The 14,177-nt window shown below is 42.0% G+C and overlaps 2 protein-coding genes across 4 annotated transcripts in view; one reads left to right on the forward strand and one right to left on the reverse strand.

Annotated features, from left to right (window-relative positions):
* Positions 1–7,601, reverse strand: part of NFS1 (NFS1 cysteine desulfurase) — a 39,462-nt gene extending 31,861 nt beyond the window's left edge. For both annotated transcript variants that reach the window (XM_006875708.1, XM_006875707.1), the window contains exons 1-4: positions 7,435–7,601; positions 6,777–6,886; positions 1,511–1,627; positions 1,057–1,140 (exon numbers count right to left, since the gene is read on the reverse strand). In XM_006875708.1, the coding sequence (XP_006875770.1) occupies positions 1,057–1,140; positions 1,511–1,627; positions 6,777–6,886; positions 7,435–7,531 (408 nt within the window). In that variant the 5' untranslated portion in view covers positions 7,532–7,601. The remainder of the gene's footprint in view (positions 1–1,056; positions 1,141–1,510; positions 1,628–6,776; positions 6,887–7,434) is intronic.
* A 52-nt stretch (positions 7,602–7,653) lies between these two features.
* On the forward strand, positions 7,654–12,284 carry ROMO1 (reactive oxygen species modulator 1). 2 transcript variants are annotated; one of them, XM_006875709.1, is made up of 3 exons: positions 7,654–7,699; positions 7,879–8,009; positions 12,099–12,284. In XM_006875709.1, the coding sequence occupies exons 2-3, from the start codon at positions 7,879–7,881 to the stop codon at positions 12,205–12,207; spliced, it is 240 nt and encodes a 79-aa protein (XP_006875771.1). In that variant the 5' UTR covers positions 7,654–7,699; the 3' UTR covers positions 12,208–12,284. The 2 variants fall into 2 exon arrangements, with proteins under 2 accessions (XP_006875771.1, XP_006875772.1); XM_006875710.1 differs by having other exon boundaries at positions 7,654–7,694.
* The last annotated feature ends 1,893 nt before the right edge of the window (positions 12,285–14,177 follow it).

The raw sequence follows: 14,177 nt of genomic DNA on the forward strand, positions 1-14,177 counted from the left end.
TGAGACTCATTGCAGCATGGCAATGTCTCTGTCTTAAGTAGCCGAGGTTCCACGTGATCCTTACCCGTCTCTGGCCACACGTCCAGCATAAACAGCCACCATCCGAGGAAGGCAGGGAGGGAGGAGATCAGCTGGGGACCCCATGTCAAAGTTTTTACAAGGGTCTATATTCCAACAACCATCCCCACCTTTGGATGGAACTCCACTCTGGCTTCTTGGTCAGTGCAAAAGGAGTACACCTTATTGTAAGGCAGAGTGTTACTAACTCTTGCATCAATCCCAGGTCTCCTACACTCAAGCTAAGGTCAGAGAAAACCAATACTTGCAGCATAGTGAAGAGAATGCAAGAGGGAATGAGGCCCGAGTTTAAATAAAACAGACAACAATTTATCCCAGACTTTATATTCATTAAAGTGATTCTGGCAACCAGGGCCAGTAAAATGAGATTGTGTCCTATGAAACACCAGCATGAATACTAAGAGTGAAATTTTACATACATTAGCACCAAGAGTATGAATGTCCCAAGAGTATGACCCAAGGATGGAAGGGATGAAATGGAAGGAACTTGCTGAAACAAATCTGATCAGAAAGAAAAGGGAAGGCGAACAGGAGAAGGCATCCCTGAAATCATACAAGCTTATAAGGGTGAAGCTGGGGTAATAAGATACAGAAATGTTGAATTAGCAAATACGGACTTTTTACAATAATAATAAGTAGAGAAATATGCCAAATTACAAGTACACTCTAGGCTTGGGACTAAAGCAAAACGATGGGAAAGAGTTGGGTCTATCTACTTTCTAAAGTAGCTGCTATCCAAAAAACCCAGTGATTGAGGGTCAGGGTGCCATTCAACGAACTCATTGAATCAGTTCAAGAAGAGCAAAGACATAAGATAGAGTCACTGCAATGGGTTGAAAAGTCAACAAATTAAGAGTGTGTGTTTGTGTGTGTCTTCTCTTCACAATGAGGTAGGATGGGATGAGTGGGAAATACATATATAAGATCCAAGTGATGACGGGATGCCATCTCCCAGGACAGGAGAATCCCTTCTCTTACCTTAATTGCTATGTTGTTAGATTCAGTAGCACCACTAGTGAAAATGATCTCACGAGAATCAGCCCCAATCAGAGATGCTACTTGCTGCAAGCCAAGAAACAAACAAAAAAACTAACATCAATTATCCAGGAAGAAATGTGTGTCCAAGCACAACTGGGACAAAGCTCGGAAGCGAAGAGATCCATAAAGAAGCCATGCACCAACATTACAATCTCCATTTTAAATATGAGAAGTTGAAGTTAAGAGAAATTAGGTAACTTGCCCAAAATCATTCATATAGGAAATGTTGGAATTAACTAAATGCCTGACATCAAACTTTAGGGCATGCTCTCTTTCTTCCTGAAAGAGTTCCAAACCACTTCCATCTCTACCCACATCAACCAAGAATAAAATGTCTTTCCCACATGGCACTGAACATCTGACCTCAAAACTCCCCAAACTCCTCTGTACTAACCTGGCGAGCATGTTCCATGGCTGCCTCACTCTCCCAACCATAAGCATGTGTCCGAGAATGTGGATTTCCATAGTAGTTGACCAGGTAAGGGAGCATGGCATCAAGCACCCGGGGATCCTAAGTAAACAGAACAGATCAATTAGTCTTCCGGAGTTCACAGTCAACTCAAGCCCTACTCCATCTAATCAGACTTGCCCGACTGGCTTCAACATGCTGCTCATGCTTACGATACAGCCCAGATTAAGTATCACACTATCTCGCATTGTCTCAGACACCAACCCAAATGTCAGCATGGCACACTCCCACCCCCAATCGATTTGATATCAGATTGTTCTACCATCCCATCAGGCAGACTACAAGTACTGCCTTGTTTTGACACCTATTTCTGATAGTATTTCCATTCCTCAGTGGCATCACTAAGGACCGTGGGGATCATGAACCACACACCATAACACTGTCAGAGGGGTGACACCAAAATGACTGTCCATAATATTTATGCCATGAAATCATTACTTTTTCAATAAAAATATCACTGTAGTTAGTTAAAACAAAAACATATTTTGTAAGCTCAGCTAACATGAATCAATATATACACAGGGTTATACTTTATGCTAATTTACTTTGGAACCTTTTGGTTCTGGGAGTCCTGGGGTGGCGTTACAGGATAAGCACTGGATTGCTAACCCACCAGCCACTCCTCAGAAACCCTAAACATGGTCGCAATGATTCGGAACAGATTGAAAGGCACTTAACAATAATATATCGTTCTTATCCAATTACAATGACACTTCAAATCAAGTGATTTCATCTTCATTCCCTGTAAGCACAAGCTGTTGTTCTTGTTGTTACTGGTGTTCTTATAGCTTGTAATCTACAATATTGTGGTAAGTAGTATTTGTGAACCTGTATCAACAACTTTCTACCACTCTTCTGTCAGTTTGTTGTACTGTGGTGGAGTGTGTGTTGCTGTGTGATGTTGGAAGCTACGTCACTGGTATATTAAATATCAGTAGGGTAAGCCATGGTGGAAAGTTTCAGTGGAGTTTCCAGACTAAGACAGACTAGGGAGAAGAGACTGCTTCTAAACGTTTAGCCAATGAAAACCTTATGAACAGCAGTGGAACATTACCAGAATATAGTGCAGGAAGATGAAAACAGTATGAATAGCACCAGAATATAGTCAGATATTGCCAAACCTGGAGTTAGAAAACCAAAAGGAAGAACATGCTCAGAATTTCTCAGCCTGAAAGAATTGAAGAAAATATTCAAGTCTCAACTTGCAATATTAAAGGATTCTGTGGGCAAAATATTGAATGATACATTAAGCATCAAAAGAAAACAGAAGATACTGGTGAGTGGAAGTGGGGGAAAGGCAGCAATGAAGATATTGGCTAAGTTTGACCATTTTCCACAGACTCCCCATTGACCTGGAGATAAGAGAGAGAAGAGGAAGGGTTGGTCCAAAGTATGGTGAGACCTGGGGAGTCCTGAGCCCGTGGACAAGGACATAGCTACCTAGGGCTAGAGCTGAGAGCAAAGCATTCAGCTGATATGAAGTGAGAGGAGACGCACAGGAATGCCCAAACTTACAGATAGTATCCATTTGACCTAGCTTCCATGGCTTGATCAGAACTCCATTAGAGGAAGATAAAAAATATTTGATAAAGAAAACAAATGTAAATTGCTACACTTTGATGAACTTGACCTATACTTGGGATGTACTACCTCAAAATATCAAGGAAGAAGGAAAGGAATCTTCACAGCAAGGATCAATCCTATCCCCTCTATACACAGGATTAATAGTGATGGGCAACTTAGACACTGGCTACCTAAAATGGCACGAAGTGATTGGCTTATAATTTTTCAAGAGGGAATTTAGTTTCAGAGTGTGAGAGGGAAGGTAGAATCCTCACTGAATAGTTTTCATCTGGTCTAGACGGGTCTGGTAAAAGGATGGGGATAAGATTCTTATGATTCAATAGTAAGTAATTGTTACCATGACTAATTGCAGTTGTCACAACTGTAAAGGTAGAAGTTTTGTAAAACAAAGGGAAGAGTAGTTAATCTTATATTCCAGGTACAGAGGACCCTAGGACCATCAAGGGAGAAGAGCACGAGTGGAACATGGGACCCGATCCAGAGAAGCAGCGATACCAGAGATGGAGGCAGAGATGAGGACATGGAGAGATAAAGCTGCTGAGGACTCTAGACTTATGGAAAGAGAAAGACTGTGTGCGGGTGGCCAGGAGGCAGGATTGCAGAATGTGCCCTTTGGTTGTTTAAATGATTATATATTCTTGAGTGTTTTTGTGTGCATCCCTCCCAAAAAAACACAGAGGGAATAGAAACAAATACTGTTGAATGATGATGCACAGAGGAGATTGTAATCATTGCAATAAAACGATGAGTGTAAAACCGATGTTCTCTCATGTAAACTATCACTCAAGTCACAATAAAAACTTAAAGAGGCAGCATATGATCAAGAACTAATGGTATTAAAGGAAGAAGTCCAAACTGCACTGAAGACACTGGCAAAAAAACAACACTCCAGAAACTGATGGAATACAAATTGAAATATTTCAACAAACTGATCAGGCACTAGAAGCACTCACTCATCTATACCAAGAAATTCGAAAGACAGCTACTGGCCAACGGATTGTATGAGATCCATATTTGTGCCTATCCAAAGAAAGGTGACCCAACAAACTGCAGAAATCATCGAACAACATCAATACTATCACATGCGAGTAAAATTTGATGGAAGAAAATTCAAAAACAGCTGCAACGGTATATTGACAGAGTACTGCCAGAAATTTAAGCCAGATTCAGAAGAGGATGTGGAGCGAGGGATATCAATGGTGATATCAGATGAATCTTGGCTGAAAGCAGAGAATGCCAGGAAGATGTTAACCTGTGCCTTTGTGACTCTGCAAAGGCTTTCAACTGTGTGGATCATAACAACTTATAGTTAACATTGCAAAGAATGTCTGTTCCGGAACACTTAATTGTGCTCATGAGGAACCTGTACATAGACCAAGTAGCAGCTATTTGAACAGAACAAGGGGATATAAAGTGGTTTAAAATCATAAAAGGTATACGTCAGGGATATATTCTTTCATCATACCTATTCAATTTGTATGCTAAGCAAACAATTTGAGAAGGTGGATTATATGAAAAGGAAAACAGCACCAGAATTGGAGGAAGATTCATTAGCAATCTACGATATGCAGACAATACAACTTTGCTTGCTGAAAGCGAAGCAGACTTAAAATACTTACTAATGAATATCAAAGACAATAGCCATCAGTATGGACTACATTTCATTGTAAAGAAAACAAAAATCTCATAATTGGACCAATAAATAATATCATAACAAATAGAGAAAAGATTGAAGTTGACAAAACTTCATTTTGCTTGGATCCACAATCACCACTCATGGAAGTAGCAGTCAAGAAATCAAATGATATATTGCTTTAGGCAAATCTGCTGCACAAGATCTCTTTAAAGTGTTCCAGAGCAAAGATATCAGTATGATGACTAAGGTACACCTGACCCAAGTCATGGAATTTTCAATGAACTCATATGCAAGTGTAAGTTGGACAATGAATTAGCAAGACTATAGAAATTTGACACATTTGAGTTATGGTGTTGGAGAAAAATATATTGAAACTAGCATGAAGAACAAAAAAATCTGTGTTGGAAGAAGTATGATCAGAAAGCTCCTTTGTGAGACTGCCTCTCATATTTTGGATATGTTATGAGGAGAAACCAGTCCCTGGAGAAAGAAATCATGCTTAGTAAAGTGGAGGGTCAGCGAAAAAGAAGACCTCCAAAGAGATGGATTGACACACTTCAGCAATGGGCTGAAGTGCAGAATTAGGCAATGTTTCATTCTGTTGTGCATAGAATCTCTATGAGTTGGGACCAACTGGACGGCACCTAACAACAACAACATCAACAACTGTTTTCAGAATCAAGAGGTAATTAAAGGAAAAGGAGAAAAATCTAAAAACACTTCTGCTTAGTCACTAATAATGTTATAACCAACAATGCTGTAATTCAATATAGAAAAATGTTACTTAACAATTGATAGTGGTGGTGGTTATGTGCCGTGGAGTCAGTTCCAACTCATAGCGACCCTGTCTGTACAGGGTTTCCAAGGCTGTAAATCTTTACAGGAGCAGAAAGCCTCATCTTTCTCCCACGGAACAGCTGGTAGTTTCAAACTGCTAACCTTAAGGTTCGCAGCCCAATTGGTAACCACTACGCTACCAGAGCTCCTTAATTTTTTTGTTAGTATTCACCATATAATCAAAGCAATATTATATGTAAGCAACTTATAACTATTTTGCATATGTTACTCTATGATTAAAATGAGTAATAAACATTACTAAGAATTCTGTAAGGAGACATGGTGGCACGTTTGGCTTCTAAATACAAGGTTGGTGGCTCAAATCCAGCAACCACTTCTTAGGAGAAAGAGGAAGCTCTGTTCCTCTAAAGATTTTTCATTTCAGAAACCCTATTAGGCAGCTGTAATCTGTCTATAGGGTGGCTATGAGTCAGAACCAACTCCACAGTAGTGGGTTTTAAGGATTCCATATGGTCTGATATGGGAAGAGACCCATGGGGGTAGGGGACACCATGACACCAGTCCTAGTGACGACACCACTGCCTTTTTTGTCATACAAACTTGTATGAAGGACTTCTACATGTCAGGCCAAGGCAAATATCCCTTATCACACAAAGCCAGAGGTTGAAACCCTGCATTAATATGTGAATGCTCATGATGTGCTTATCTCGGTTCAAATAAATTTTATAACTTAAAACCCATTTAATACTTGCCCAGAGTCACATAATTACTAAGTGGCCGTCTGGTTTCTTCTAGAGCCAGTACTTTTAATTTCTATAGCACCTGCACCTTAGTGAACAGCCAGGGTCAATAGCTAGCATTATTGTCGTTAAGTGCCAACGAGTAGATTCTGACTCATAGTGTATAAGGGTTTATAGGGTTTGGAAGCTTTAAATCTTCACAGGGAGCAGAAAGCCTCATCTTTCTTCAGCAGAGGGGCTAGTGGGCTTAAACTGAAGACCCTGTGGTTTGCAGTCCACTGCTTATTTAAAGAACTTATGTCTTTTACTCCTGATTCATTGCTTTGCCTAGCATCTTCAATATCTCTAATTTGCACAGGAATACAGACATTTCTGTTCACTGTCATTTAAATAGTAAATGGGATCCTGTGGAAAGCAGCCTCTCCATCCTTACCAGAGGAGTAGTAGCTTGCACATCCATATAGAGAGGTCGCAGCACTGACTCAGCCTCTGGAGCAGGGGCTGTATCTGAGGGAACAGACGACTGGACAGCATGATCTACAACTGGCAAACAAATGAAACAGAGTGGCCAAATGCATCCAAGATAGCAGAAGGTAAAAGCTGGATAAAAGTGAAAAAGGAAGATCAATGGAAGCAGGGATCAAATCTCAAGGAAAAGGAGATAAAATATCTGAGAATCTCATTAAGCTGTAAGAGAAGGTAAGGGAGCCAGGGTCCTTTGAGGCCTATGTTGGGAATACACACAGCCACTGAATCGGAATGTGTAGAAAGAATAGGTGAGAACTTGCAAAGTTACTAGTGAGACGGGAGCCTGGACTAGATCTCTAAATTGTCCAGGAGAGACCTGAAGGCCAATCCACAAAGGCTCAGAGGGACTTCGGGGCAGATGCTGAGAGGTGGTGTAACAGAGTTAACCATTTGGATGGGTGGCCTGAGAAAGCCTAAGGGATAAAGCTGAAAGAGAGGATCAGACGATGTGGGGCCAGGAGCAGGCCAGAGGTGCTCTGGAATATTCAGGTGCGTAGCAACGCCCTAGGGAACAAGTCCCGGTTTCCCAAAGTGGGTAGCAGGGAACAGGACCTGGAGCGTACCGCGCACGCGCAGCCCCCGAATGGGTACCCCGGACTTCGACACGGGAGCCGCCGTCAAGGCCACGGCCGCCCGCCTCCAGGCGACTCGCAGCAGCATGGTCTACCACGCAGAATCCCCCACCCGAAGCGGCTGTGATCCTCGGGTCTGGAATCCCGGAAGTGTTACCGCGAGCCCCGGAAGTGGTTGCTCAGATCCTGAGTGCCCTACGCCCTGCGTATCGTGTAAGACGTAGAACTGAGCAACCACAGTCGCAAGCGAGGTGAGGTGGGGGCACCGTGGCGCGGGGACCGGAACGTGAAGCGGGTGGTAGAGTCACACTACGAACTCCTCCTTTCTAGACTTCCACGAGCCCTTGTGTCCGCTCCCTAATCCCCCTTTTCTGTCCTGTTATCGACTAACGGGCTAGCGCCCAGGCCCACACTTTCCTGTCCCCCACCCCCCAGATGCCGGTGGCCGTGGGTCCCTACGGGCAGTCTCAGCCAAGCTGCTTCGACCGCGTGAAGATGGGCTTTGTGATGGGTTGCGCCGTGGGCATGGCGGCAGGGGCGCTCTTCGGCACCTTTTCCTGTCTCAGGTGAGGGACGCGAACCTAAAACTCTGGGCGGGACTGCCGGATCTTGCGCCCCACCCCAATCCCGCGGGGAGCCCGAGTAATTTATTTTGTTCCATTTCACTCAATAGGCTTTTTAGCCAGACTTTTTTTTTTTTTTAACAACACATTTATCTAGGAGGGACTGGTTGAAAGCCTTATTGTGTAAGAATTTGTTTTCTGACCTTAGGCCAAGTGGTAGTGATGAGTTTTGCTCAAGTATAGAGTCAAATCAGTAACGCCTACCTCAAAGTTCTAAGGATTAAACCAAAGATCACTTAGCACAGAATGTGGCACTTACTCAGTGCTCAATAAATGAATGTCACCACTGTTGCTGAAGTTGTTTTTATTTCCAAACCCTACTGCAGTCAATTTTGACTCGTTGTTAGGTGCCAGTTGTTAGGTGCCATCGAGTCGTTTTCAACTCAGAAATACATCAATTCTTTCTTCTAAGTCTTCCTTACTCATTGTCCAACTTTCACATGTATATGAGGCCACTGAAAATGTGGCCTGGTTCAAGCGCATCTTAGTCCTCAAGCTAATGTCTATGCTCTTAAAAATTTTAAAGAGGTTGTATGCAGCAGATTTGCTTAATGTAGTACATTTGATTTCTTAACTGCTGCTTCCATGCAGGTCCAAATTGTCCTTGACATCTTCAGTCTTTTCTCCATTTATCATGATGATATCTATTGGCTTAGTTGTGAAGATTTTTGTTTTCTTTACATCGGGGTGCAATGCATAAGGGACTGTGATTTTTGATCTTCATCACTTTTAGCAAGCAGGTTGTATCATCTGCATATTTCTTGTTGTTAAGTGCCATCGAGTCGATTCCAACCCATAACGACCCTTAATAGGGCTTCTGAGGAGCAGCTGGTGAGCTTGAACCGCCGACCTTGCAGTTCAAATGGCTTTGCAGTCTGGCGCATTAACCCACAGTGCCACACCAGCAAGTTGTTAATGAGTCTTCCTCCAATCCTGATGCCATGTTTTTCTTCATATAACCCAGCTTCTCAGATTACTTGCTCAGCATACAGATTGAATAAGTATGGTGAAAGAATACATTCCTGGCATACAGTTTTCCTGATTTCACACTATTTGTTATGCCCTTGTTCTATTCAATTGACTGCCTCTTAGTCTATGTACAGGTTGTTGATGAGCGCAATCAAGTGTTCTGGAATACACATTCTTAGCAATGTTATGCACAGCTTTTCATAATCCACAGAGTAAAAGAATTTCCATAATTAATAAAGCACAGGTAAACATCTGGTATTCTCTGCTTTCTGACAAGATCCATCTGACTTCAGTTATGGTAGCCCAAGTTCCATATCCTCATCTGAATCCAGCTTGTGTTGGGCCCTGTCGATGTACTGTTACAGTCATTTTATAATTACCTTCAACAAAGTTTACTTACAAGTGATTTCTTATTGTTCAATGACTTCTACATTCCAAGGGCTCAACTCTCCTCTCTTTGGAATGGGTGCAAATATTGATCTCTTCTAATCAGTTGACCAGGTAGCTATCTTTGTTTTCTTGGCATAGATGGGTGCCTCCAGTACTTCATGGTGGTGGTGGTGGTGGTGGTGATGTGCTGTGGACTTGGTTCCGATTCATAGCAACCCTGTCCAATGCTTCATAAGTTTCTTGAAAGATTTCAGTTTGTATTCTGTCCATTCCTGGAGCCTTTTTTCTTGCCAGTACCTCTAGTTCAGCTTGGACTTCTTCCTTCAGTACCATAGGTTCTTGATCATATGCTCCCTTCTTGAAATGGTTGAACATTGGCCACTTGTCTTTGTACAGTGACTGTATATACTTCCAATTTTTTCTTGATGCTTTTGGCATCATTCAATATTTTGCTCATAGAATTCTTCAATATTGCAGCTTGAGGCTTCAATATATTCTTCCCATTCTGTCAACTTGAGAAATGCTGAGCATGTTCTTTCCTTTTGATTTTCTAGTTCCAGTGTTCTTTGTACATTTCATTATAAAACTTGACTTTTCATCTTGAGCTGCCTTTGAAATTTTCTATTTAGCTCTTTGACTTCATTCCTCCCATTAGCATTAGCATTTCTATACTAAAGAGCAAGTTTCAGAGTCTCTTCTGATACTCATTTTGGTCTTTTCTTTCTTTCCTATCTTTTTAATAACCTTTTGCTTTCTTTTTATATGATGTTCTTGATGTCATCCCACAGCTCTTCTGGTCTTGGGTCATTAGTGTCTAATAAGGAAGAACGTAGAAAATTGATGAATTTGAATTATGGTGTTGGAGAGCATTGAAAGTGCCATGGGCTGCCAAAAGAACCAACAGATTTGTATTGGAAAAAGTGCAGCCAGAGTGCTCCTTGGAGGCCAGGATGGCCAAACTTCGTCTCTCATACTTAGGACATATTGTCAGGAGGGACCAGTCGCTGGAGAACGATACTATGTTTGGTCAGGTGAAGGGTCAGAGAAAAAGAGGAAGACCCCCAACGAGATGGATTGGCCAAGTAGCAGCATCAGTGGACTCAAGCGTGGCAACAATAGTGAGGTTGGCCCAGGATCAGGCAGTGTTTCATTCTGCTGTGCGTAGGGTCACTATGAGTCGGTACCGACTCGATGGCACCTAACAACAACCTAACAATTCTTGAGGTGGTCTTTAAATTGAGGTGGGTTATGTTCAGGATCATACTTTGGCTCTTGTGGTTTGTTTTGTTTTCCAGCTTAGCCTGAACTTACATGTGCAATTGATGGTGCATTCCACAGTCGTTTTGGCTGATAATGAGTTTTTCTACCACCTCTTGCCACAGATGTAGTCATTTTGATTGTTAAGGTATTCAATCTGATGAGATCCACGGATATAATAGCCTTTTATGTTGTTTCAAAAAAAGGTATTTGAAATGAATATCATTGACCTTGCAAAATTCCGTCTTGTGATCTCCAGTATCATTTCTTTCACTATGGGCATATTTTCCAACTACTGTTACTTTGTTTCCAACCTTTGCATTCCAATCAACTGTAATTATCAATACATCTTGATCACATGCTTGATCAATTTCAGATCAGTTAGTAGAGTTCTTAAATTTCATTATCGCTGGCTTTAGTGGTTGGTGTGTAAATTTGAATAATAGTTATTAGTTTTACTTGTAGGCATATGGATATTGACCTGTCAGATATCATTGTATTTCAAGATAGAGCTTAAAATGTTCTTTTTGATATTGAATGCAATGCCATTCCTCTTGAATTTGTTCCCAACATACTAAAGCATATGATTGTCAGATTCAGAATGGCCAATACCTATCCATTTCAGCTCACTAATCAATCTTTACACTTTCCATGTAGTTTTTGACAACTTCCAATGTTCTTAGATTCATGCTATGTATATTCCATGTTATGAAGATGTTTCCACTTGTTTCTCTTCATTTTAAGTTGTGTCCCATCAGAAAACGAAAGTTCTCAAAGTTTTACTCCATTTATATCATTATGGTCAACTCTGACGATATTCACAAAGTTTTCAGTGGCTTCAAATTCAGTAGTCCACGTCTCCTTCTTCCTTGTCTTAGTCTGGAAACTCTGCTGAAAACTGGTCACCATGGGTGACTCTGCTGGTATTGAAATGACTGGTGACACAGCAACATGAAAACCACCACAGTATGACAGGTTGACAGATGAGTATTGGTCCGGCTTGTAGTGACTCTTTCTGGTTGCATGTTGAGACATTTTCCTATCCTGGAAACAGGATGTAGAGATGAAACCATTAAACTCAACTTCGAAGGTCGTTTTAACACCAAGAAATAATCTAAAAGACAAATGTCAATGTGTCATATATGCCTTGGAAGACTAAAGGATAAACTAAAAACTGGTTTCCATGTACTGAACACTGTATCTACTGTCCTACAAACTGAAGAGAATTATGGCATCAGATCCTTTACCATTATTCACCTCAGGTGGCAAAAGATAATGCCCAGCAAGTGGTAAGTTATGTGGATTGCCAGACCTAGACTGCTTGATTCATCTTCACTAGCACAGATTGGCAAGGGGCATTTAGTACTTCATGTATTTGTGTTACCAACTGGCCCTATCTTGGTTTCCTTTTCACAGGATCGGAATGCGGGGTCGGGAGCTGATGGGCGGCATTGGCAAAACCATGATGCAGAGTGGTGGCACATTTGGTACATTCATGGCCATCGGGATGGGCATCCGATGCTAACTGGTGCATCAGTTGCCCACTACATCTACCTTCTCCTATCAATCCCAGTACTATAATAAAACAAAGTATTTGAGTAATCAGAGTGTCTGTTACAAGCATTACACCCACTCCTCACCCATCAACACGGTTAGCTTGTTCTTTGAACAACAACACGGATGTTGTTCTTTGAAATCAGTATTAAAAGTACCTAACATCCTTACCTGCCTCCCTGCAGACACCACTTGATGCCGAAGCAGAGGGGGCAGAAAAGGATTCTACAGACCACAGCAGTGGTGCCTGCCGCTCACCCAGTACTACTTCCCTTGTTCTCAGAACCAGCCTCTGTCATGATTTACAAATCTCCCCTACACACAGTGCTCTTCTGCTCCACTTTCCTATACATACTGTGTTTTTTTCCTTCTCTGCCTCTGCCCTTGGGTCCAGGAGGGCCTACAGATATTACCTGAACAAATAAACCACCTGTCCCTCCTGTAACTGTAGGCAACACTCATCCTTAGTCCCTGGGGCTTAACAAGCCAAATCCTACATGCTAGCTCTAATCTCTCCAGGCAGTGGTGCCTGCTGCTTACCCAGTACTACCTTCCCTTGTTCTCAGAACTTTCCAGCTTCTCCAAGTCCAGGAGCCATAAACTATGCTACTGCAACAAGCAGGCATGGACTCTCCCTTCTGCACCTTTTGATGCTGCTGGCCAAGGTCCCAGCACTTGCACAGATGGTTCATAGCAGTGGGCAATCTTCAGTTTGCTTCTTCCAGAGCTATAGGCTGGGCTTCTGGCCAAGGCTGCAGGATTCCTGCACCCCTAGCTGAAAACCCCTATGTACTCCACCCAGCACACTGACCTTCAGTGCCCTCCAGAAGAAGCTATCTTTAGCACTTATTCACACTGCCTCCCAGACTACTTACACGGTGTCCTAATGGGATGCGGGAGTCAGACCTTGCCCACTTCCCAGCATCAATGTAAGATTAGTGTGTATTTTTCATAAACTCAATGAGGCATAAACCAAATACAAGTTAATGCCTTCAAGTAGATTCTTAATAATCCCTTAGGATTTCCCAAGGCTCTAAATCTACCATTTCTGACCTGGTGAGCTGCTGTAGGATCAGCACTAGACAGCAAACCACAAAATGGATACTTCAAAACCACCAAGCTGCTCTTCAGAAACCCACTGGGTCACAAGTGGGAACTGACTCCGTGGAACTGCCTCATCTTTCTCATGGTCATAGCTGGTAGGTTCTTCCTGCATAGAAAGCAACCTAGAACCCACTTTGCAACTAGACTAGCTGTTAAGTGCCACAGAGTTGGTTCCTACCCACAGCAAGTCTATATCAGTTTCTAAGCAGCTGGTGGGTTCGAACCACAAAGTTTTTGGTTAGTTATTAAGTACTGGCTCTGACTCATAGAACACAACCTTGTCGCACACCTTTCCCAATTTTAAAACATTCAGTGTTCCCATGCTCTGTTCGAACAACTGCTTCATGGTACAGGTATACATTTCTCACAAGTACAATTGTTCTGGAATACTCATACTTCTCAATGTTGTCCATAGCTTGTCATGATCCACATAATCGAAAGCATTCGCATAGTCAATAAAGCATAGGTAAACATCTCTCTGATATTGTCTGCTTTCAGCCAAGATCCTCCAGACATCAGCAATGATATCTCTCGTTCCCCGTCCTCTTCTGAATCCAGCTTGAACCTCTGGAAGTTCTCTTGTCAATATATGATTGTAGCTGTTTCTGTATTACCTTTAGCAAAACTTTACTCGCTTGAGATATCAGAGAGATTGTCCGATGATTTCCGCATTCCGTTTGGTCACCTCTCTTTGGAATGGGCACAAATATGGATCTCTTCCAATCAGTCAGCCAGATAGTTGTCTTCCAAGTTTCTTGGCAGAGATTTGTGCCGCCTCACTTTCTTGAAAGATTTCAATTTTTATTCCATCAATTCCTGGTGCCTTGTTCTTTGCCA

Source organism: Chrysochloris asiatica, unplaced genomic scaffold (genome assembly GCF_000296735.1).
Source record: "Chrysochloris asiatica unplaced genomic scaffold, ChrAsi1.0 scaffold00337, whole genome shotgun sequence".
In the NCBI taxonomy this organism is placed as follows: Eukaryota; Metazoa; Chordata; class Mammalia; order Afrosoricida; family Chrysochloridae; genus Chrysochloris; species Chrysochloris asiatica.